This window comes from Pleuronectes platessa, chromosome 6 (genome assembly GCF_947347685.1).
Source record: "Pleuronectes platessa chromosome 6, fPlePla1.1, whole genome shotgun sequence".
In the NCBI taxonomy this organism is placed as follows: Eukaryota; Metazoa; Chordata; class Actinopteri; order Pleuronectiformes; family Pleuronectidae; genus Pleuronectes; species Pleuronectes platessa.
In genome coordinates, this window is record NC_070631.1 from 15,487,230 (window position 1) to 15,513,462 (window position 26,233).

General features: G+C 41.7%; 1 protein-coding gene across 1 annotated transcript in view; it reads right to left on the bottom strand.

The window, feature by feature from the left end:
* Window positions 1-498: 498 nt before the first annotated feature.
* The window catches only part of LOC128443064 (contactin-3), a 38,099-nt gene continuing 12,364 nt past the window's right edge, over window positions 499-26,233 (bottom strand). Inside the window, exons 9-22 of the mRNA XM_053425770.1 lie at window positions 24,749-24,878; window positions 24,160-24,310; window positions 23,528-23,655; window positions 21,966-22,135; window positions 18,886-19,003; window positions 13,099-13,257; window positions 12,159-12,308; window positions 11,834-11,904; window positions 10,971-11,205; window positions 10,442-10,551; window positions 8,585-8,771; window positions 8,228-8,340; window positions 7,978-8,146; window positions 499-4,996 (exon numbers count right to left, since the gene is read on the bottom strand). Coding sequence (XP_053281745.1) covers window positions 4,899-4,996; window positions 7,978-8,146; window positions 8,228-8,340; window positions 8,585-8,771; window positions 10,442-10,551; window positions 10,971-11,205; window positions 11,834-11,904; window positions 12,159-12,308; window positions 13,099-13,257; window positions 18,886-19,003; window positions 21,966-22,135; window positions 23,528-23,655; window positions 24,160-24,310; window positions 24,749-24,878 — 1,989 coding nt within the window. The 3' untranslated portion in view covers window positions 499-4,898. The remainder of the gene's footprint in view (window positions 4,997-7,977; window positions 8,147-8,227; window positions 8,341-8,584; window positions 8,772-10,441; window positions 10,552-10,970; window positions 11,206-11,833; window positions 11,905-12,158; window positions 12,309-13,098; window positions 13,258-18,885; window positions 19,004-21,965; window positions 22,136-23,527; window positions 23,656-24,159; window positions 24,311-24,748; window positions 24,879-26,233) is intronic.

The window sequence follows — 26,233 nt, forward strand, 5'->3', positions numbered from 1 at the left end:
CCACTCTTTTCTTCACTTCCCCTCCCTATTGATCTCCTCTTCCTCTTATTATCTTAAAAGCATTTCTGCAACACTGGCTTAATCGATATTTCACAGTAACCCTCCCATGTTATTCAGGTTCAGCAGATAGCCATGCCCCAATTAGCCAAAGAAATTAATCAGTCTTATTTTGCAAGGGTAGTGTATTCTTTCTGTATTGTGCATGTTAGTCATTAAAACATTTCCCTCTATATAACATGATAAAATATTTAGAATACGCAGCTAAATCCATTGTGAATGAGCTCTTTATGCACTGACTATGACATTACTGCTGTCAGTTACTCTCATTTATATGCTTTTTCATAACATTATGTATTTTATAGCTTTGATGGTGCCCCAAGGCACTGCTCAAATTCTCCCAGCAGAAGAAGACACTAAAACTGCTGATGCTGAAAATGACACTGTGCCACACATTCTTTAAAAAAAAAAATAAAAAAAAAATAAAACAAGACGAAAATCCTCAGTGAATTGCTTTTATTAACTCCCTCATTTAGAAAACACAGATGCACCAAACGATACCATACATGCACAGCTTCAGCATATCAAGATCAGCTGACCTCGTTTCAATGTGAAAACGGTTTATGCCACGATCTCACGGAGATCACCTGGACGTCGAAATACAGAGGAGTCACAACAGAAAGGCCAAGCGTTGTCACCCAGAGCTGGAATGAGTCATTTTTTTTATCAATCTTTAAGGTATAACAAATTGTGTGTAACTTTTTTTTATTTGATTATTTTCAGATTAATTTCTGCATTTTTCTCTGAAAGTAGCAAGAAAATTTGTAAAATTGTGTTGGTATAAAACGACTGTGCACGGACCCACTACCTTGTAACAGGTAGCGTTTGCGTCACTGCACCAAAAGGCTGTGTGTGGAAGCAGCTCAGAGGAAATGTGACTCTTTTCTCATGTTTTTTGTTCTCTGTCGGAATCTGGGTTTGACTGAGAATTACAATCGGAAGAAGGACACATGTTTGTTTTGGGGGGGGGGGGGGGTAAACTGTATGATGACGGATCTCACATCTCTGTGTCCGTCTGAATTAACTGGTATTTTAAAGCAACACTTGACCTTTGTGCAGAATTTTGGGAGGAAAATAGGAAATAAAAACGATCAGCAACCATAGCAAACATAAAAAACAACAACAGAGAAGATGAAAGTTAAAATCTAAACATCTCACAGTACTGATACGATACAAAACAAAGAGGTTGGCAATGCTTCCAAAAAAGACACCATCGTCAACAGTGTATCTTTTTTCAATAAATCAATAAATCAGCCGGAAAGTTTCCTGTGTAAAGCTCTGTCAGAATAACAAAGACATTCTGTGAGGATGGGCACAGAATAACCACACATGAAGCCACAACAAACCCAAAATGTCAGGATTAGGATTCAAAGACTACGTTCAGAAAGGCAAAGAAAGAAAACCCTTTGTTTTCATACTAAATACAAAGTTTATCTTGCAAGGTGAACCCGACCTGGCCTTGGATTCTGGAGCTTTTTTGCCCTACTTCTTCCTTTGCACTGGCAATCCTCTGTAATTTGATAGAAAAGCAGACAATTCATCCCCCCCCCCCCCCCCTTCAGGCTTCAACCTTTTTTTTCTCTTCTCTACTTCCCATTTGACCTCGCATTACTGGATTTTAATGTCTGCATCGCTTCAGTGGCTCAGAGCCCTGAACCGTAGTTAAGTACAAAAAATTAGTTTGAATGGCGCGTTTAATTTTTGAGCTGAATGTCCTTCTTGAAAACACTTGTCCATGACACTGTGGGGTAAGGTAATAACACACACGCACGCGCACATACACACACACACGCGAATCCTCCTGGTTTCATCTTGACGGGACTGTCCTGATTTAGCCCTCCCTAAATCCTGATATATTAGTCTTGTGTGGGCGTCATTACTACCATTACTCCTATGCCCTTTCCCATAGAAGCCCCTCAGGCCCGCTCTAATTTATTAATCTGTTGTAAGGTCTGCTGAATCATGGCACACATCAGGCCTTCCATTCGTCACGTCAGACAGTTAAATGGACCCTTGTGACAGATTTCTGATCCTGTCTGCTCCTGCCGGTTCAGAGCGACTGAAGCGCAGGGAGAAGCAGGTCTGAATACCTGAGCAGCGGACGTTACACTGAAACACAGAAAATGAACAATGACAACACATATGACATTTTGAAAAAAGCGGCAGCACAACTGACAACAGGGAACAGAACCACATATTAAAACACAGCTGACCATACATTTTGCCAAGTAACGGCTAAGCTGGTGGCTCGATTTCATTCGTCAGACTGGCACGTTCGGCGGCACTACGGACCTCTCGTCTCCACTGTGATGGCGGATGATGCGCGGGGACTGGCACTAGCTGTGGGCTGCCCAGATGGACGCAGTCTTAGCCCGAACATAATGACGACTTTCATTATTGATGAATTAGACAGTCGTATTTCCTATTCATGGTTGAGTCTCTCAGATGTCAGAACACAGTGAAGAATGTGTATCATTATTCTGACGCAGCTGATTATTACCTCTGCCAAGGAGGTTATGTTTTCACACCCTGTCCATTTGTGTGTGTGTTTCTTCAGCAGGATTAAGCAAAAAAACACTGGACAGATTTTCATGAAACTTGGTGGAAGAAATGGACATGGACCAAGAAATAATCCAATGTTATCACATATATTTTTTATCACTTTGTGAGTTTGGGTGTTTTGGGATATTTTCATTGTTTTCCCAGGGAATAAATCATTATGATGAATTATATCAGGCAGACGTATATCTATGAGCGTGTGGAATTTCGTGCACTTTGTTTAAATTGAAGGGGATTTTCGGTTCCCTGGTGGACAAAATAATTATGACTAAAATCCACTTTTTGTTTTGATTTTCATTGTGATGTTCAAAGCTCTGGAAAAAGCTCATGAGTGGATCTTAACATTAATTGGTCAAACTACTGCTCCATAAACCAAGAATGACCTTACACATCCACCTACTTTTCTCTATTCTTGTATTTTAACTGTCCTGCTCCATGATTTGAGATTGTTCAGCGAAAGGACTTTAAAACAACACTTCAACATTTTGGAGGAAATGTGCTTCTTTGCTTTCTTGCTGAAATGAAATCGAGAAAATCAATACTACTCTCATGTCTCTGCATTAACTATGGTGCAGACCATTTGACGAGCTGTTCAGCATGTGCTGGTAGGTGTGTTTTTTAATGCTGGACAAAGCCCGGCTAGCGGTTTCCCCCTGCCTCCAGTCTTTGTGCTATGCTAAGATAATCTGCAGAGTGGGAATGTAAACTTGGTATTGATCCTGTCATGTTACCCAATTTTAGAAATAATGTAATAGTAGAAATAATATAATATGAATAATACTGTAGAAATAATCAGGATTTGAACTATAGCCTGATATTATATGATTATCATATGAATTCTCATTTTGTTTCACTTCAGCTCTAAATGATCAGTTAAGTCTGTAACTTTGACTATCAACGGAAATAAAAGTGAGATGGAAACCTTGTCCAACTAATGAAATGGTTGATATTATGATGACATATAGCAGTTTGTTTGGTGGTATAAGTTGGATTCTCTCGAAATATTTTTTCCATAATGGGACGATCACCTAGCCGGGTTTATAATTTAGGTTTAAAACAAAAGAAAAGCAGCAGCTGTTCATGTTAGAGCGACTGGAATCACAGAATGTCTCCTTGATCAATGACTTCAACGATTGCTGTTGATTATTGATTTGTTTGGTTGATTGACTGATTGTTTGAGCACTGGTGTTGAAGGACACACACTGGCTGCTGTACACCTGTAATGGGAAAATAATCTCGAGTCCAATCCAAGTAACACGACAATAGATCTCAGGTGTTAAAGCAACACTAGGCAACTTTGTACTTTAAAGTAGCAGCTCCGAGTCAGTCAGATGGTTCTGTGACTTGGTTTGGTGTGCTTGTTACAGTGGCAGCTCTTCTGGTTCAGGAAGCCGGGGATCATGGGTTATATTCACCAATGAGTTGTCTTTTAGTGCTTTCTTTTATAGGCTTTGTTTTTTCTCGCAAAATCACTTGAATTGCTTGAGAAATCGAGCACAACAGAATAATTCACCTCGTGTGTCTGCAGAGGGCGCTCATGCTCAGTAAAAGTTACACAGTGTTGCTTTAAAACCTCATGGTACATTCAGATTACCACAATCAAATGATAAAAGGCAAATGAATAACACCGGCACCGTGGGCCCAGTTTTATCAACCAACTGTTAATGGCACACGGTAAGATGGATGAAGTACGATCCAAAGTATCACTGACTAGTGATTACAAGTGACGCCGTTACAAGAACCTCCGAAGGCACGGACCAAGTGAATGAACATGTTCCTTCTCACCAAATCAGATTCAGAGAAGAAATCTGAAAATATTGAAAAATACAAAACACAACTTCTCATCATGGCCCTCTGACACTGAGACCTCCATTAATAAGAAACCGTGAGGACTTAACTTTTGAGAAAAAGCATGTAGCAATCTTAGCAACAACAACAAGGCTGAAACTACTTTGGCACATGAATGGAAGTAAGGCATCGTATCATTCTAGAGTTAAAAAGGGGAAAGAAAGAGATGAAATGGAGCATTGTTCCCAACCAGCAAAAATATAAAAACAGACCTATGTAAAAAAAAAACAAAGCTCAAGCATTGACTGTTAATAAAGTATCTGACAGCACACTCAGCTCGTGTGCTGCTTCATACCCGCAAACACTGCAAAATACTGTAGTATGGTGGCACCTCCAGAAAAGAGAGGAAACAAAAACTGGCAACTTTCACAGATTAAAGAAAAAAAAAAAATATCAAGATTGGATGTTGAAAAATAGCAGAATCGGTCGTTGTGTCATGACGTCGACCTTAATGTTGATATTGCGAGGGCGAGGATCAGGGAGAGGGGCGAGATGTCCAGGCTCTGGGCTCTCGAGCCACGGGCACTCATACCTGAAACAAACACAAACACACACACAAACATAAAATAAAGATGACAAGCTGATGTTCAAACCTGCGGGAGGAAGCGAACACTGCTGTCAGAAACACTCTGAGACATCCACCTGAAAAACCCACCTCTGATCTAAGGCCCTGTTCAGACCTGGTATTAACATCCTACCTAAGAGTGGGCAGCGCTTAATTCCTATCTTTACACCTGGTGGCAAAATTTGTCCCGAAAGTTTCTCCTGTGACCACTTGTGATTGGCTCTAACTTTACCGCTGTATTTGCCAACAATCGTTTGTGCTTTCAAAGACCAAACCATGTTGCTTTTACACAGCCCTGAGTTTGCCGATGTGCCCGTTGACAATGTTTGTGTGCGTGTGTCTGGGCGAGCGAGAAAGAGAGGGAGTGAAGTGGGGAGGGGTGGAAAGAACCATTGAGTTGCAGAACAATTTTACCCATTTGAGATAAAAGTTTCAGTCATTCTGTGGAGATCAGTCTCTATAAGGCCGCCATAAACAAATCAATGTCTGAACACAGAGAAGCTTAAAAAGACGAAACATTGTGAGACTGTAGTCGGTTGTCAGCTGAGTAGGTGGTCCTTCATCAGTGGCTAAATGTAGTTGTGTGCACACAGTGAACAGAATGTGGTCACATACGTCCCTGACCCCCTTTGAATGTGGTACGAGTGCGTTCAGACCTCGTCTTACGCTGACCACTTCGGATCAGATCTTGGCCTGTCACCATAATCACATATTGTTCGATATATATGGACATGACCATGATCTATTTTTGCCGACCTCTGATTACTGTAGAAACAGCCGACCTATCAGAGAGTCACACCAACCATAGGTCAATAATCCCATCACAACCCCAGACCACAGCCCCATGTATTCTGAACCACTATATATACCATCGACGATATATAATTGCCATGTACATAGAGCAGTGACACGGACAAGTCTCTTTCTGTTTACTTTCCTGAGTTGTTGGTTTGAGAAGATCAGTGGTAAAACTATTTTTGTAGTGTTTGCCTTGATTTAACTGGATTTAACTGGATTGTGTTTTGCTTGTGGGGGAGAATGCAATGGACTTTCTAAATACACAGATTTGACTCTGAACACTGAGACACTGTGGGACACAAAAAGGTCTTAAAATGACAATATTAACGTTTATCGTCTAAGACAATATATATCGTCCAACAAAAAAGGCCTAATCTTTTAATGTTATAACCGGTTCTGAACGGGGGTCAGCGTTAAATTAATTGATTTGCTATTAATAATTGCACTTGGCTTTTCAAAATTCCAAACATAAACACTGGTGTTCTGAAGTGGTATTTATTAAAAGCTAATCTGAGTCCTGGCTCGTGCCTGAGACTGTCAGTAAAACGTGTTAAGGGAGTTGGGCGTAAAGGGACCAGAAGCCTAAAGCAGTTTGCTCTCATCACTTCACACTCCTCATGTATGATTTAAGTCAGTCAATTAGCTCTTTAGAGGTCCCTGACTACTTTCACTGTAATGACATAATATTCATATTAAACCCTTTCCTGAATTGAAAACATATTACTGATGCAAAAGGAGCCTCCTAAACCATTTCTGACGTTCCTGAGTAAACCGCTCCTGTGAACACAGCACTCTCTTTGCCTGCTAATTTGTTTTGCCCACATATTTTTCTTTGCAATAGCCAAAGAATCTCTGGGGAAACAGTAGGCAATATTTCAAAATGAAATTTGAAAGAAAAGTCAGCGTGGAATTCTATCTCTCTCTCAACCGCTGTTTTTTGGGATTCAACATGGAATATTAACAATGCAAATTAGCATTTAGAGCAGGGAGAGGGAGAGCCCCCCCCGGTGTCCCACAGGACAGTAATAGCATCTAGTAAAAAGAGGAAGTCAACCCCTGCAACAGAGATGGATTGGGCTGCATATTTCAGCAAAACATAAGGCTACAGGAGCTCAGCAGGAGTAATGGGGAGTCAACGGAGGACAAAATGTCCTTGTCAGCTTATAAAAGTGTTAAGTGACTCCATTATAATAGTGGATAAATAACAAAGGAAATAGTTTCCCTGACAGACGGAGGTTTGGCTGAATCTACATGTACATTGTGTCATCATCAGATTTCATTGCTGAGGCTGAAACTTCAAAATAAGTTTTTCTTTCACCTGATAAAACTGAAGCATATGGCGACTGAAACCAAAACTACTTCTAGAAACCGAAATGACTACTTGAGCATCCTTACATCCATCCATCCATCCATCCATCCATCCTTCCATCCTTCCATCCTTCCATCCATCCAACAACTTTTTTGTTTGAAAACGGCAAAATAAAACGATTTCTGTCCATACGAGCGTTTTGGCTCAATCTGTTTCAATCCATACCGATATGCCATCATGGGACCACTCACATACTCTGGGTATGCACCTGCCAGTGTACACAGATAATAGAATAATTGCTTGTGTCCTACACAAATAAGCAGTTGTATCATTGTAAAATGCAGAATTTAACAGCTATTAGCAAAGACAACAGAGCCAATAACGCTTGTAATTGATTATCCATACAGCTGGTAGCCAAGGCTAATCCCTTTTTCCTTTCCGGTAGGGGGGTCATGCCTGAGAAATCAGCGAAGGCTAGGTTGAGACTGAGAAGACCCAATCAGCAAGCAGTTGTGTCAACATCATCGTTCCATCAAACATCTGTTTCTGTCTTCAAACTAAAAGGGGCCAGCCACTAATCCAACAGGTAGCCACGTTGGGCTAGCCATAGGAATAAACAACCACTCACACTCACTGTTTAAAGAGTAATCCACCTGACCCAATGCTGCATTTCCTTAGGCTGCGGGAGGAAGCCAGAGTTTCCACACAGAGGGCGAACATGCAAACAGAAAAACTAGAAAGAACCAGGAAACTTATTGCGACAGTGATAGCCACTGTTCCACCATGCCACCCCTATCTGAACTTCATATATTGATAAACCCCCTCCCAATCACATACTTACTTAATTGGTGGATCCGTATAGGGTCCGAGGCCGGGCCGAGCCCTCCTTCACTCAGAGTCTGAATGTGGATGATGTAGTCGTCGTCGTCCTCGGGCAGGGTCAGCTCTGCTGTACAATTGGATGTTGTGAGTGTGTTTACCTCTTTGTGTCTCTGCCTCTTGTATGACAGCTAAACAGAGGGAAGAGAAACAAGGTGGGTGACACAATGTAAATATGTATGCGTAAATATGGAGGGGGGGGAAAAACTCACTCGGTAGCCCGTGACTTCACACTCTGATTCCATAGCCACCACAGGTTCCCAGTAAAGAGACAGCTGAGAGCCAATTAGAGTCCATTCGATGTTGAGTGGAGGCTGAGCTGGTGCTGCATGATAAATAAAAACAATACATTTCTATATGTCACCACCGACATCACACATTTCTCTAATGGCATAATACGACTTCTAAGAATATGATTAGAAGTGAATATTCTATCTGATCTCTGTGTATTGAAGATGCAAATATGCCCCAAGTTTTTCAAGCAGCTAACAAAATCTGGGATTCAAACCTTTCATAGAACTCAACACAGTGAGGCAGCAGCAGCAGGGTGTGTTGGTGCTCAAACTTACGGGGCTTTTTTGTGGTAACATTGATTGCAGGGAGGAAGGGGCCAGTCCCCGCTGTGTTGAAGGCGCTGACTGTCAGGAAATACATTGTGTTTCCAGCCAGGCCGCTCACTGTGACCGAGGTTTGGTTCCAAGGCACCCTGACCTTCCCCATGGTCTCCGGTTTAGTGTCGTCCTCCCAGTAAACCACCTGTTTGAGATGGAGAGCACGTCATCTGGGATCGAACTGTGACACACGGAGCAAAACGTGGACACTGGCAACATGCTTTCTCTATCCCCTGCAGTATTGGCTGTTGTCTTTGAGGTCTGGAGACATGTGGTGATGTTAAATCATTTCCTCTGGCTATGTCTTCTGAGGAATTTAACCTAATATCATTGCAAAAACTTGAATGTGCTTATATAACTCATTTAAATGTTTCGGAGGCACGATAGGGGAAGATTAGATTCCACAATAAGCAATCTGCAGATAATTTTAATGAATGAATTCATAACTGAATAATTAAAATGAAAACAAAAAGAAAATAATTAAATGATGTGTTTGTTCGAACTATAGCAAAAATATTAGTTTTTTGTTCCCAAATCTTTATTAATTTATCTTTCTCGCCTTTGACATTAATTATGGAAGAGATTACAATTTATACAGTATATTTGAAAAAGAAACAATAACAATACTAATTAATTCATTCATTATATAATTCTATATTTTACACACAAATGTGCGCATGTGGAAAAACACCAAAATTATGGGCAAAACAAACATATACATGTATGAACTCATACACAAGGATACATTAAATATCCAGAAATTCATAAATATATATTTCAAATCCGTTCTACATACATTTTAAAGAAATGCATCTGATTATATATCTTCCCAGCCTCCATCTCCATCTCCTCTCCTACTAATCCTGACTGTATTCGAGTCACAATGCTATAAAACTGAAATGCATAATGAAAAGGATTTCTTTGTTTTCCCTGACCAATAGATTTTCTGTTAAATCACAACAGCACAACACTACATCAGTTTATGTTGCGCAACACGGCCTGGTGTGATCACTATTCTCCTCTGATTATCATCTGACTTATTAAAAATGCAAGTAGATTATACAATAACTGATTAAGTTCCATCATGTACCCTTTCATCATCATTATTCCGTGTTTGCTGATGTTGATATCACTGAGATCGCTCAGATATGAAATGACACAAACACTTTCTTTCCCGGATGGAAAACGTTGAGACCTCTTTGAATTTACTGAGCAGAAGGAGAAGCAGAACATCAGCATCTTACATTAAATCTCTTTGATGGTCCTGATTATCCAGTCAGAAGCAAACAGACGAGGCAATCAGGGTGTCCCAGTTTTTCAAGGTAGGAGAGAGAGCGCAACCTCGCTGCAAATGTGATCGTTTAATATTCCTGTTTTATTTAGAGAACATCGACGAGACTAAAGATCCATTCCCCTGGTGCGGCTGTGCTATCAATAGTCAGTTGTTGGTGTGATGTTGCGCACTTCTTGCTGCCCTGAAGTGCGGAGAAGGGTTGCCACTCAGTCCATCACGAGGCTTTGTATCACGATATCCTATAACTGACAGCAACATGAAAAGTAAAGTGGACGCGGCAATTTCCTTTGTTCTCTTGAAAACTCCCTCGACATGTTTTCTGTCGTGCGGCTACAAAGAACCGTATAATTTTGACTGCAATAGACGCCCGGCTGAAACGCTTATTTCCGTGGTGAGGTAAACTTTGGAAGCGATTGGGTTTTTTGGTACAACAGGGGTGAGGACAATTATTTTAACCGTGTGGTGCTGTGCCGTGTGATTCCTTTCTCCATTTAAAAGAGTGAGACATTTCTTTTTCTTACCTCGTAGCCCAGAACTCTTTCAGGGGTGAAGGATATCGCCTGCCAATTCACCTCAATCTCCGAGGCTGAGACACTTCTGGCCCAAACGCCTGCTGGCATCCCACTTGGCTCTGAAAGGAGACAACAGGAGACTGAGCGCCGAGACAAGCAGAACAGATCTCTTCAGTTTTTTTCACGTTGATAACCGCGCAGGCTTCTTGTTCATCTCTGCTCGGGTGAATCATTACAGGAGGTGCTGCTGGTAAACACATCGGTGCAGGCTGACCCTCTCTCTGCAAGTCGAGAGGTACCATCGATATAAATGCCAACAGGTTTTTTGTTTGTACTTTGGCAAGGCCATTCAAAAGAGTGGTGATATTCACAGGCAATCTGCCGATCCTTCCATGAATGTGTTTTAGTTTCCATCCAGCTTTACTTTAAAAAGATTGATTTTCCATCCAATAAAGCCGAGTTTCATGATCTTTGTCCTTCCGTAAGAAATAAGAAAAAAAGCTTCTGCAAGAAATCCCACTCACATTCATTCCCTTACCTATCTCTGCAGAGTAGATGGTGGCCACAGGGCTGAAGGGACCCTGTCCTTTGCTGTTGTAGGTTCCGACCTTGACCTGAAACGGAGAGAAGGGCAGGATGCTGTCGTTGCGGTACACGTAGCGCGCCGCGCCGGGGGCGGAGGTGGCCACGTGGGTCCAGCTGACTTCTCCGAAGGCGCGGAAAGCAATGATGTAACCAAAGCTCTCACCATTCTGCAGTTCTTCGGGGACAGGCTGAGAGTGAAACACAAAACTATAGTGATATTAAAACATATACAAACCGCTCACGTTCACCCCGCCGCCGGGCTGACACAATCACCGCCCGCTCTCATGATGCCAAAAGGAAGCATGTGACCTACAAATTGCTTTTGTGACCCACCTGACGAAATGAAATGAGCAGTAAAATGCCATTAAAAAAAAAGTCTAAGCTCATTACAGGGCGTCCGTTGCAGCTTTTAAAATGAGAAGTCGTTTTTGCATTTAATGAAATGAGAAGAATTTAAACGAGGAGATAGCTCCGGCCGCTAAAATGATTTCTTCAATATCTACATTATTTTGGCTCACTCCACTGCTGTGATTCGGATGAGCAGTAATTCATCACAGATTGAAGCCTCACAAGTGACAATAGCTGTCAGATTCAGTGTTACGCCTGTCTACACTTTGCTGGTGACTCTTTAACTGAGACATTACAGCCACAGCAGCGCCCAGACGTCAATTGACCCCCGCATTGACAACACTCACAGGCCACAGGGAGCAGGAGCTTTGATTTAGTGTAGAAATATTAAACGGCTCATTCAACAAAATAGCCCACTGACTGCAGCCATTGAGAATAAGAGAGTGGAACATGAGACTGTTGACTTACCTCCCATGTGATGACCAGTTCAGATCTGCTTCCGCCTCCTCCGCCCACGTCCCCGGGAGCTGCATCAGGGACTACACAACGCACACCTCGTTCACACAATTTGCATGAGAATCACTTCAGGCTTCATGATATTTGTACAAAATGGAAACACTGCTATAAACTTGAATGATGCCGGCTCGCAACCATCTGCAAGTGGAACTATTCAGCTCTTATTGTAATGTTTGTTTTTTATGATGTATCTTTCATTCAAAACCGTTTTTATTGTTTGCAGAGGACAGGTGGAGGTTTTCTATCAGATCCGGACGAATCAGGAGACGTGTTGTACCTGCGTCCTCTGTCCTGGTCTTGACGGACACTGGGCTGGGTTCTCCGACTCCGACGCTGTTCTTGGCCAAAACCCGAAACTCGTACTCCACCCAGGCATTGAGGTCGACCACAGTGGCTGTCAGCGTGTTCCCATAAATGATCTCAGGGACTAGGAGAAAAAATAATCATGAGATTGATTCTTAATAATACATAATAAATAATACACTCAGGTTCATGGGGCTTAAAAGGCCTCTACTTCCTTTACGTTAATAGTAAGGTAACGTAAGGTAACGTTAGCAGTGAGACAAACTGTCGGCTCTCAGCACTAGTGATGTTGGCTGCTTTTTGAAAACTACTTTTTGCAGCGACCGGAGATGAGAGGGAATCAGAAAGGTAAAACAGTAAAACATGGAGCTCAAAGAAATGAAAAGGTTCTGTACCGTTCAGATGAACTTCAGTATTAGGTGATCGTTATCTTGGGGTTCATCACTACAACCAATTTATTTCTCATTAAACAGAAATCTGATCCATTGTTAAATAATACTGATTATAGCAGCTTTAATTTGGCTTGACTTGAACCTTTCCCCCCTCTTTCTTGTTAATATGGATTGCAGCCACTTGATGTTATATTATTTCATTATGTATTTCGTAGATAGGAACTACACTGTTGGGCATATATTTTCACCTCAACATTAGGACCATATAAAATAAATTGCCTTATCGGATAACTGTGGGTCATTTACAATGGCCACACGCAATAAACCACACTTTATTACTTTACATTGATTTGACAGATGCGTTTGTCTATGGAAATGTACAATACATCGATTTAAATCCTGCAACCTCTCCCTGCTGAAGGGAAAAGGGAAATAAGAGAACATCCCTGAGGGGCTCTATGAATTATCTGGATAACGTCACGTGTGCTGTAAAAGGAAAATTCATCTTCAAGGGTTGTGTACCTGTGTTAACCCGCTGCCAGCCCACAGTGAAGGGGGTCCTGGTCTGTATGAGGTAATTGGTGATGGGGCTGCCGTTGTCTCTGCCTGGGCTCCAGGTCAGCTGAGCTGTGCTGTCTGTCACCTCCTCCACCGTCACCGAGTCTGGTGGGCTGGGGGGGCCTGGCTCAATCACACAAACACACACTGTGAGGTTCGTGCAGCAGCAAGAATGTTGATGCAAATGTGTAAACTTGCACATGCTGGAGTTTAAAGCTTTCACTGTGGATCATTTCTGCATACAATTCTAGAATTAACACCATGTAGCTGAAGGCCCCAACCATCCCCTGTGGCTTCAGTTAACATTTACTTTTTCCAGTTCAAATGACGTCACTGTGACCTTTGACCACTGTAATCGTATAGATTCATCTTGAGTCCAAGTCACAAGTGGTTAAAATTTTAAGAAACTTCCTAAAGGCAGACTTTGTAATCCCCTCATGATGTTCTAGAGATGCTGAGTTTACAAAACCAAGACAAATTGTTTCGTAAGGTCACACTGACCTTTGAACTTTAACCACCAAAACCTAATAACTTTCCAAAAGGGATCCCCTGGAGGTATTCCTGAGATATCAGGTTCAAAATGTGTTTCGTGAGATCACGGCGACCATGAGCGTTGACCATCAAAATCAAATTGGTTCATCCTTGAGTTCAAGTTAAAGTTTGTACCAAATTTGAAGCAATTCCCTCGAGGGGTTCTTGTGTTCGCAATAATGGGATGTGCTGATAGACCGAAAACATGAAAACAAAATGCCTCTTGCCAATGATTGTCCCCTCTACCTGAACTGGGCTGCGCCTACAGTCTGCTGTGCTTAGCTGAAATCCTTTATTTACGAATCAACAGCAACAGGAAGAGAAAAAAAAACATTTTAAGAAAGCTTTGACTTTAATGTGAACTAATGTCCTTCACGAGGAATACAAATATAATTCAAGATTCATCCTCCAACATTCACCAAACTTTTGATCCTCCGTTCTCAGGCGGCTCCACGGTAAGTGATCGATGAAGCAGTCCAGACTAAGAGGGGGGGGTGGAGTCAAATTAAAAGGTAAAACATGAAAAAAGACCTCACAGCCCTGAAGAAAACCAGAGCTTTACCATTTATTTTCATTATCCTGCCAATTAAATGCCGTGATGGTTTACTTTAGCCTCATCTCCTGTTTCCTGTTCTAATGAAGGTGTCAACTCATCAGAAATAATAGACCACTAGAGAGCAGCGAGACAGCCCGCAGAATAATACCGCCCCCTGCTCTGCTCACACTATCGCTGGCTCTGAAGTGCTTTCTAATCTGGAGGAGAACCATTGTAATTATCAAAGTGATAAATGATTATTTTGATAAACAATAAGTGCACTGGAATCGCGTACGGGGAATTCTGTATTGATGGTTCATGCAGGATCTGTGGATAGAATGTAACAAGTGACTGTGGAACATTCTTTTTCTTGAATGTGCTGCCCACATACATTTGGACTTTGGCTTTAGAGATATTGATCTTTGTAAAACTCTTTAGCAGCTCCTGATAAAAAAAAAAAAAAAAACTTTAATAAGATGGCCTCATTAATACATAAGCAATAATGGGGCACACAATCAAGGATCAATTTCTTATCCTCTTAATTATATTTCCGTGGCAGAGGTAAAAAGGAGCTGTCAGTGTCTTGAGGGTGTTCAAATAATCTGTTATTAATATGGATTGGCTGTCTGGGCTGTTATTGTGAAGCTGGCACAGAGAATCTGGCTCTGTTATGATTTTCTTACAATAGTAATATTATTTTGATCTGAACTGAATATGAGGCTCATTTGTTAAAGGTGCTGTCAAACATGTCAGATGCAAATCTAGACAATAAGAGAATAACAATGTTAAAACACATTGTCTTTCTGGCAGTTGTGACGGGTGTCTCTGTGTGTATGATGATGATGATGATGATGATTGATGATGATGATGATGATGATGATGATGATGATGATGATGATGATGATGACAATGCAGCTGTCAAACCCGCGCAAGTGCTCGCCAAGTGGTTTGAAAGCGAATGACCATGATGTTAACCGCAATGGTGACCTTCTCCAAAACCACCGGTGTCCAGTGGTGGAGTGTTTGTGGGGCGTCATGGAGTGGGCCTCCAAAACATTTCCCACTGAAGCTGTTTTAGAAAAACAAAACAAGAACCCTGCAGATTGATCACTCAAGAGTCTTTGTATCAGGAGCGATTATTATTGACCTTCAGTGCGACGAGAGGAGCCGAGTGAAACGGGATCTGAAATAGCACCGAGCAGGATTACGGAGCCACGGCTAATTCTACATCATTGCAATAATGCGTCTACTGCCAACAACAACAATAGTTGCTACAATTACGATTGTGATCTTATGGACTGTATGTTCCTGCCATCACACTCCCTCCAAGGTGTAATCACACTGACATAATCACTAACACAGGTAAATGGGTCCTGCATTATTCACACGGTTGTCGGAGCATTGAAATTTCATTTTTGAGCTCACGTAAACGCAGCCACTGAGTGAAGTTGGACTCTGTTTAAAGGTTTTTCTCGCCTGCCTCTCGAATTATAAAACGACAAAGATATTTTTTCTTTTATTTGTCTCGTTTTTTAAGTTTATCAATCTCTCAGATTTCTCCACCTCAAGAGAAATGGGAGAGGGTGGAAAATTTGTTTGTGCTGCTAACAGCTTTGCAAAAATGACATTTATAAAGAAATCAATAGCAACATCTCTTTCTAAATTCAGCGTCCCAGTTGATAATCCACACAACAAAGGAGAGTGTCTCTGGTTTAAAGTCCTTCAGATGAAAACAGCTTCTTCTGTCCGTTATCCCACCAGGGACGGGGACACTGAGTCACCGGCAGTGGTCGAAAGGGAATTACTTCCATTTCTTCCAATTTTAACATTTAAAAGGAAAATACTGCACCGACTGTTACTTACTTCACATTTGTAAGATTATATGTTAAAACAAAATAACTATAAATGTAATAAATTGTTCTTATTAAATACAATTAAAAGAAGTAATATTTTCTAACATCTAATTAAAAAAGAAAATCCGTGAATCGTGTGACTCTTATGAGGGCCCCAAATCCCAAAGCTTGGACTCACCGCACTAATCTGACAGTTAATAAAGAAGATAAAACTAGTTAAACCTCCACCAGCTACTAATGTGACATGAAAATTGCAAAGTGATGCATCATTATTGACATTCTAGCAATGACATATATAGCCAGGCCATAATTATAAGCCTTTTATTTTGATCCACATCAAACCTGTTGATAGATGATAGCACTATACACAAGCCAGATTTTTCTCATGTTCTTTGCATTATTTCTGACACATATCAGATCCTTCCTCCAAGTTTCGTGTAAATCTCTCCAGTAGTTTTTGCATAATCTATTTTACAAATAACCAAACAAACAAACATATTATTACCTCCTAGGTGAAGGTAATAATATGTCAGTTACTTTCACTTCTGTATACTTTAAGTAAAGTGCAGGACTTTTAATTGTAATGCAGTATTTTTACATAGTTTACTGTTGCTGTTACTACTTGTTCAAATCCAGTTTTTTTCTGAGAATGATGCTGTACATTGAGTGTTAACATGTGTCCTTCATGGATCATAGGTATAAAAGTATGTGGGGGTTTACAAGCTGGATAGTGAGTCGACTGTTGATAGACATGTGGCTAAGAAAACTCCTTCTTTACCCTCCCGCTGTTTTTTTCTGCCTAGCTCCAAACATTTGAAGCTGTTCGATCCAAGCAATGAGACGTCCATGACAGCTGTCATGAGCGGGGAGTGTAAATAATGCACAGTCTGAGTCACGGACAAGTTCCTCTCCAGTCGATGCCGGGGCAATCCATTTCCAGGGCCCTGATATCGCTTCAGCTGGAGAACTGGCGTCATTTCCACTTAGTTGTCAGCCGCTCGGTGAGGAGCGCTTATGAATGCCATTTGCCTGAGATCTCCAACATGCCAAACTGAATCACTGGCAAGTATCCTTACAAGACAAAGATATGGATCCAACCTTTTCAAATCCCGACACCCGAATCATCCCTCACCTCGTCTGACATTTAACACACGTGGTGTCAATTTGCTGGGCTATTTGGCGTATTGATCAACGGCAGACACATCCCGACTCTCACTCTGCACAAACCTGCCACTCCCTGAAACAAGTTGTTCGCTTTTGTTCTGCCCGATGCAGCTCTCTGCAACTGCGTCTCTCTGGAGCCACACAAACTGCATGAGCGAGCACAGGCAGGCTTCTCAACATTCATCTGTCAAACCGCAGCAACACTGAAAATTGTGCATTAAAAAGAGAGACAGAAGGAACACCAGAACACGTTCTTAAACACTCAGAGCTCATATTCCTGTGATTTCACACATTACTCGCAAGTCTTTCACTTGCACAGGCATCCCTCTATGCAAAAGGAAAGAAAAGCAATTTGAAATAATCAAGCAGCCACCGGTGGGAATAAGAAGGACATAAATCCTGTGACTTCTGGTGATAGTCTGGTGGTATGATTTTCATCAGGATAAAAGCATTTTGGTCTGAAAGAAAACCGATTTGAGTTTAAAAACTCTAAGTGAACATTATATTCCCTGACAGTGAACTTTCCTTTTATTCTCAGTAAAACATATTCATAATAGAAAGGCATACCTTCGCTCAACAGTCCCCTAAAGCCGAGTTCACACAATTTCAGAGTGCTCGGATCGCTCTGCAGCTCATATTACAGGACCTGCTGTCTTGTGTTTAGGAGTCTTGAGGTTGTTTTGAGATCACACCACATGACTGACTGGTGATGGGGGGGGGGGGGGGGGTCACACACACCACAATGTTTCGCCAGGAGAAACCAGTGGCTGGTGCATTAAATCCTCTTCCTGCTCAGAATGACACATCAAGCTTGAGGAGGTCCAACGCTTTAGTGGACGTCAAGAACAAGAGTTCAGCTCAGGCCCAGATCTTTGGTTCAAACCGCCCTGAAAGCTAAATGAGCCCGACCCGAACCTGACCCCAGCCCGATGTAGTTAATATGAGCTGCACATGGTTATTGCTTGATTTGCCTGATGACAGACATGTGCAGTGTTAAAAAAAATCCAGATATGCCAGATTTCCAGCAGGTTGAAAATCTAGGAGCCTGCGACACGTCGGGGATGTGTCGGCGAGCCCCTCTGATCACGTCTCTGAAGAGTTCCCACATAGCTGCCAGCCCATCAGTGGCTTTTATCTGTAACTTGCAGAAGTCCTTGCTGAGTGTCGAATCTGTCTGAAAACCCTGTGGTGTGAACTGAGCTTTACCAAACTGCTTTTAAATTCACTCGATCTGGATTTTTATTTCAATCTGCACAACACTCCCTAATATCAGTCCCCTAAACATGTCAGATTTATTACATCAAGATCCATGAAATATCCTCTGAGAGAGGAACATTTTGAAAAATCTCACAATGTCAAAGAAAGTGGAAAAAATAAATACCACAAACTTTAATGGCTTCTTCCTGGGTCGTGCCCCACCTTTCCAAACTCTTTCATGGATATCTGTTTAGTAGTTTGTGCAAATCCTTCTTTGTGGAGGTAACAACGTCTCCACATATATCTCCAGAAATCTATATTTATTGTATGGTTTGCGGCTACACCAACCGAGCACTACACCGTTATGTCTGTATTTGAAATTGATCCTTTTTTTAAAGCGGGGCCCAATCAGCTACACTGGCTGTAAACCCTGTTGTAATTAGTGAGTGCAGAGCAGAGGGATTTTCTTACCTTTCACAATCAATACAGCCACAGCTGACAGGCTCTCCACGTCTGTGTCCACCACGCAGATGTACTTCCCGGCGTGGTAAAGCTGAATGTTTCTGATCATCAGATCTCCCGCTGTGCGCTACAAAGGAGGAGAGAAAGACGTATGTAGCATGATGGCAGACCTTGTGACAGCTTATCAAAGAAGGAAGTGAAGCATACATAAAATGCGGTTAATAGCGGCACCACAAGCGGTTGCACATCCTGCAGTTATTTAGCCAAGTGTAGAAAACCAGGCATGCTGTTAGAAAGCTAGATATTTTTTAACATCAAAAAGCATTTTACATACACATCTTGACCCTTCTTGAAGTCGGAGCCATTAAAGCAAACACAATGGAACATCTCTGAATAAGAGCGAGTCACACGGAGCCGTGCCTCAGATGAGAAGGATCAAGGCTGGAAATCAAATCAAACGTACGCAGCAGACAGAGCCACTGTGATTGACAAGGCCTCGGCTATTTCTTTTGCATTTTCTCAGAGGTCATTGCCACGACCTTCAAGACCTATTACGAGGAACCGCAGAAATATGTGTTACTGAGTTCAGCGAGTGGCTTGTGCTTGATTGGAGAGTGAAAACGGTCCACTCTATATTCTCCTCTGAGAGACACCCGTAAGCAGTAAATGGTAAATTAGTGGTGAAATTGTTCTCTCGGCATTGGCAGGGAAATGTGTCACTCGAACCAGCATGGTTTAATTATGGAAATTAAATTCCTTGAAGCAGCAAAGTAAAGTTGATAATCTCTTTGGACTAGGCACATTCTAGCATTTCTTGAGGGAAGGCGTTTCTTTTCAGATAAGCACGCTGTCAGTCAAGCGCGCACAGGAAGAATGGTTCATCTTGAAGGGTGTGAGGGTGTTCTCAGAGCGTTTTGTCATTTGGGGCTCTGCCATTCCTTTAAAAAGACGCCTCTAATGATGTGTGTTCCCCTCTCCGTGCGGAGGGCTATGTCAAAGTGGGATATGAAGAGAATTCAAGACCAGCCCGAGTATTAAAAATAGATCTCTTCATAAGGCGTCAGCTTGAGCGGTAGACGTGCACTCGAAGAGATGACAACATGTCACAATGGCTGAGCAAGCAACATATTACCTGCATCAGGATTTGTATGTAGGAGGTGGATTTTGACACAGAGGTCGCCACTGCTTTCATTCATAAAAGTGCAATTGGAGGCTTAGAGGGACTGAATGATCTCACACAAGTTCCTGCTACACATTCCCACAGCTTATTATCCCTCCAGCATCAAAAGAAAGGTGTCACACCAACTTCAGGGGAAATTAGGCTGCATCCACAAGACTACATTTTACTTTTATATCACACTAAGAAGTTTGAAAAACGCTGCTGGCCCTGTTTATTAATTAGGTGGGTGAACTTCAGTCCCCCATATACGATACTATATATAGACTAGGAGACTAGAACACCTGAAATCGAGTCATATAGACCAATAAATTAGCATTTAATTTGTATTGTTTATTTGTACTGGTTTGGGGTAAACAATGATGGAATGTAACTAGGTATATTTACTCAATTACTTTATACAAGTTTCAGGAGCTGCATTACTTGAGAGTTGCAATTTCATGTTACGATATATTTATATTCCATTAGATCACAGAGCAAAAATACTGTACTTTTTACTCCGCTATTATTTTCTATCTAGTCATAGTTGCTAGTTTGTTTACAAATTAAGATTTTTGCATACCAAACATATTACGGTAACAGTAAAATCATGCTTTGACATGACAGCACGTGTAATAACAACAACACATAACAACAAACACCGAGTGCATTCATTGGGAAAATAGCCAAGATAATGTCGAGCCAATGTAATAGGAAATTAAGTTTATGATGTGATTGTGAGCATGTGATTCAGATAGATCAATGGGGCTAATAACAACGTCTTAGAGATTAAACCTGATGAGTTCTTCAAAACTTCACACAACGCTGACTAACTGGTAAACAAGCAACCGCCATTTACTACACACTCAGCCCAATGACACAGCCCTCTGCTGCCCCTGGTCACAGCGTCTCACATCACAGAAACAGCTGATCGGGGTTTGGATGTTAAAAGGGAAAAGTCCATTCTGTGTCTGTGTCCCATTTTGACGAGCTGCTGCATCACATGGAGCCGCTCACAGAATGGAGGGACCAACAGAAACTCGGCCAGTGTGCGAGAGAGACGGGACTTTGAGAGTCAGCGAGCAGCGAGCGCTAAGGAGACGGGAGGGGAGGGGTGGGCTGCCAAGCAACAGCGAGAAGGGGGTGGGGTGTGTGTGTGTGTGTGTGTGGGTGGTGGGGGGGGGGGTAGGTGCTCCGTACTGTCATATAATGCTCAGTAAAATTGGACAATAACAAGTGAGTAAACCTCCATAAAAAGGTGCGTAAACGCTATTTTGTATTTAAAAAGCTACCTAAACAGCCTTTACCCACACTACACTACACTACAGCCCCACATGCAGCATAGTGATGCACATTTTACTTCCGGGCATTGGCACCTAATTATCCATAACGTTATTGAACTTGTTATGTTTTTCCCATCTTGGGAACGATATTTTTCTTTCTTCATAATTTGCAAGATGTAACACTGGAAAGCCAGCGAGGCGAGAGAGCTTCTCTGTTTCCAGTGACGTCAAACGTGACAAAGAAATGCAAACTCCTCTACTGGGAAAAGAGAATATCGCATATTTTTAATGGCTTTGCCCGTGTTTTCGCTAATTTTGGAATTTAAGATTTGTAATTGTCAGTCATAGAAATAAAAATCCCTTCTCTTACTTTTCACCATAGCCGTTTCTTGCTCCCTGTTTACATCGGCGCACTGTGTCCAGTGAACCTGAATGGTCATGTGATCTGCGTTTCCAGGGCTGTTTAGTATGAACAGAGAATGTTTTAGCTTTTAAAACACTGTTTAAAATGGAAAGTATGAATGCACCCTTAGTCACAGTCAAACCCTCTTCAAGCTGTCCCTTTTAGCAAATGGCTGGGATGAAAGATGGTAGGAGGTGTTAACTGCACATTCACACGTCCTGAGGCGGCACCCCGGCGGGTCACTCACCCCACCCACGAGCTCAAAGTGACCGTCCCCCTTGGCGATGAGCTGTCCGTTGAAAGCCCAGGAGAAGGAGACGTCCAGGACGGGGTCACTGGCGACCTGACACGGTAACACGATGCTCTCGCCAACGATGATCTCCATGTCCACAGGCCCCTGGAGGATTCTGGTTGGATCTGCACCAGAGGATTAAAAAAAGCCGTGAGAGGGAGTCATCACCGACGAGGCGGCTGTCAGTCTCACACTGAACATGAGACATTTCACTAAGACGGGATGAGCAGCCATTTGCTGAGTTTCTGAAACAGGAGCAGACGAGGGACACGACGCCAGCTGGAACGCAGGAAAGTGTTCTGTTATACAGTAAGTGGAGGGCAGGCATTATTATCTATGGCAAAGGGTAATTATATCAATTATCATCATCATAATAATAATAAGCATTATAATAATAATCATAACAATAACTTGACTTTACACAGCGCCCTTATAGAGACCCAAGGAAGGTCTCATGAAAGTCTTATTGGAATTAATGTGATAACATGCAGCCTGCCACAGCTAAAGTGGACTAATACTCCAGGCTGACACAGCCGGAGTAATCTTCTGAATTCCTGATAGCAATTATATTACACTGCGGATCAGATAAAACGTCATGTAATGGGCTCTGCTGTGCATCCAGAACAAAAATGAGGAGCGCTGCTTCAAAGTCTACCGCGGCAATCATTGGACTAAGTCTTCTGTGCCTCAAAATGCGAGATAATGAATCTGCTGCATTTGAATAAAGATGGTACAACGCAAAGGAAGAGGGTCTGCACTCTCTCATCTTACATTACATTCCCTGTTAAGGAAGTAAAGCGCACATGTAAAAAGAGTCCCCTCACTTCTTAAGCCATTAATAATCAGTGTCTGGGTCGTGGCTTTGTGTCGTCGGCTGTGTTTTGACCTTAGAAAAATCCGTCCACAATTAAAGAAAAAATGCTGTTCCGCGCAGACAGAGCTGCAAACAACAGCGTTTGACACATAAATAAAGCCAATAAGAATCCGGGAGAACACTCGACCATCACTGGAAACACACTCAATACAATAACAGCGTCTGGTGCAGCTCGTTCTTTCATCGCCTCCATCCAGAGCACTTTTATTTGTTGCAGTAAATTGGTTGTTCCAACGGCTTTGAGGGAAACAATGATCCGAGAATTTTCTCCAACACCGTTCATGTGTATCATTGCAGCTTCAGCAAAATGCAGCCGGCCGGAACTATTCAATATAAAAATAAACCAAAATAATTTTTTGCAGGCTGCAGCTTTGGTAAACAATACACACACATTGGAAAAACGTTTCAGGATGTTACTCAATTATTCAACGCCTTTATGTTGGGCCCTTCATGAATAGAGGCTTCCCAAACTTTTGACGCACCCCTCAAAGCGAAACCTAAAGTTTATTTAGGTTTTCTAGCCACCAGTTATTGACTCCAGTCCTCCCGATGCAGTGGCTCTCTCCTTGGTGTTAATCCATACTCAGCCATATATTCAGCTCACCAAGTGGGGAACGCTCGGCTATTAAACAGCGCAGCTCACCGGTAACGAGGAGCCGTCCTGTCGTGCTCGACATGCCAAATCTATTCCGGGCGAAGCACGTATAGCTGCCCGCGTCCGACTTGCTCACGTTGGCGAGCCTCAGCGTTCCATCTGGAGAGAGTGTGATCCTGCAGGAGGGTAAGAAACGTAAAGAGCAGTTCACAATCTCACGTCTGCCAGCAAGGAGCCGCTTCATCTTCAGTGCTGATTCTGGATGTGTCTGCATGCAGTGTCCTACATGCTCATGGACACTTGGTGTAGTGCGAGTGTATGTGCAGTGAATATTAATCAGAGGAAATAAAGTTTGAAAAGAGTTTGGATAAAAAATGGTCCGTGCTCTGATTTCAACCTAATTAAAAAACTGAACTGTTCATGCGTGTATATCAAACTACACACTGAAAAGAAGAGGAAGAGGAAGAGGAAGACGAAAAAGAAGGAGGAAAAGGAGATGAAGGAGATGAGGAAAATGAGGAAGAAGGAGAAGAAGAAGAGGAAAGACAAATAGGATCAGCGTGTAGCCCTTGTGTGCACATTATCATCAGTAATTTGAACATCTACCAGTCTTTTGTGAAACCTCCTTAAAGTGGTTTTCAGGGAATCTCCAGCTACTTTTCAGTTCGGCCATAACTCACCTGTCGTTGGTGTGGATAGGCAGGTTTCCTTTCTTCCATAAGATGCTGGCGATGGGATAGGCCTGAGGTTTACACTCTAAAGTCACCGTACTTCCTGCCTTGGCTTTGAGCAAAGCTCTCAGGACGTTCCCTGTGAAGTCTGGAGGAGAAGCTGATGGGAAACACAAAACGGACTTTATCACTACAGCAACTCTCACAGGAGTGAACTTCAGTCTGAGAATCATTAAATTGTGAAGTAATCCAACCAGACATTTTTAACATTTTGTCATAGGAATTAAATGAATATAAAATCAAAACACTGCTGAGACATTAACTCATTTTTTATGTATGAATATTATGACTTTTATTGGTTTTACTGTAAAAAGTCGTTTTTATTGTTCTACATGTCACTACATCCCCCACGGAAGAAAGAAATAAAAATAAATATATATATATTCTTTTTTTAATGTGTTTGACCCCACAAAATGAAACTCGCTGACCCTGTTATCCGTTAATCCAGACAACCTTTCAGAATGACAGTGAGATGACCTTTAAGATGCTTTGGCAACAATGACATGAGGAGTTAAGGGAGAGATAAATGCCATCCTACCTAGAACCATCAGCTCAGCAGCGAAATATATGACACCGTGTTTATTCTCAGCCACACACTGGTACATGCCGGCGTCAGACAGTGTCAGCGCGGACACTGACAGGACTCCGTCCTCCACGTGGATCCTGCCCTGTGCAGAAAAAGGATGAAAGGAAGCAATTATTGCCAAGGACTTAACGGTGCAGCTTTTGCTTCACTCAGCATCCTTTGGCAAAGCTCAACGACTATTCGGTTGAGTTAGAGGGGTTGTCAATAGGTGCAGATCGAATCAGGATTATGTTGTCGGGAATTAATCGTGTGGACAAAACACATTTTAGTTTTGGTTTCACGATAATAGCCTTTATAGTTTTACGTTTTCAACTCAAATCTGAGTAGGTGTGTGGATAAATCAAGGATTCTGATCTATTATAGATTTAGTTTGAGGTGTTCTATTCAAGATGTTGATATTTGATACCTTCCACAGTTCTATAAATCCATTTTAATTAAACTACTCTAAACATTATCCTTGAAAAAAGTCTTCACACCTACGAAACCACATTTGAATCCACTTGACTAAGATTATTATTTGGATTCATACAAAATGCACATCTCATTTATGCAAACCCCATAAATCTGTGTTTGATTTGACATGTTCATAAAGATGAACCGATAATTCTCTGAGAAATCGACAGAAATGTTAAGAAACACACATGGTGAAAAAATCCTGGATCTTCACCGAAATGATGTTGTGTAATGTTGTCTACAAACAAACACACGGATGAAACTAGAAGCACACTCAGACTGATTGGCCACTTTATCCCCATAATGTATATTCCATAAAAAAAATACCATGTACACAAAAATGTGTTCTTATGTGTTATGACCAAACAGAAACTGAGTAAAAATCACCTCATTAAAAATACTCTACACACTCCTGATGTTTATTCATGAAGATCTTTGCAATATTTCAGGAGAAATTCACAAAAATGTGGGAATCTGATCTGGTGATGTTGAAGAAAGTGAAAAACGGCCAGTAGCTCTGTATCAAAATGGAATGGGTTCTTCTCTGCTTACAAACAAACAAATGCCGATGAAAACAAAACCTCCTTGACTTGGCCTTTTGATGGCAAAAATAATATACAACGAAAAATATTCATTTTCTGAATCTTGCAGGATGGAAAATATCCTTAAAACCAACTTAAAGAATGACATTTAAAAACATATTTTTCTTATAACACGGTCAGACAGGTTATATTTGTTTTTATATATCAAAAGACCAGTCCCATTCTGAGCGTTATTAAACTAGCACTCAGACAATAAGACATGGCAGCAGGATCTCCCACAAGACGACAAGTAGCTGTGGTGGTCTGCAGTAAGGTGTGCTGCTCCATACACTGTCTTTCACAGTGGATTAAGCCCATTGTCCCTAAATCTGGAGGAGCTTAAATATGCACCATGAATAATGAAAAACCACCACTGACTTCATTCAGATGAAATGGAGCAATC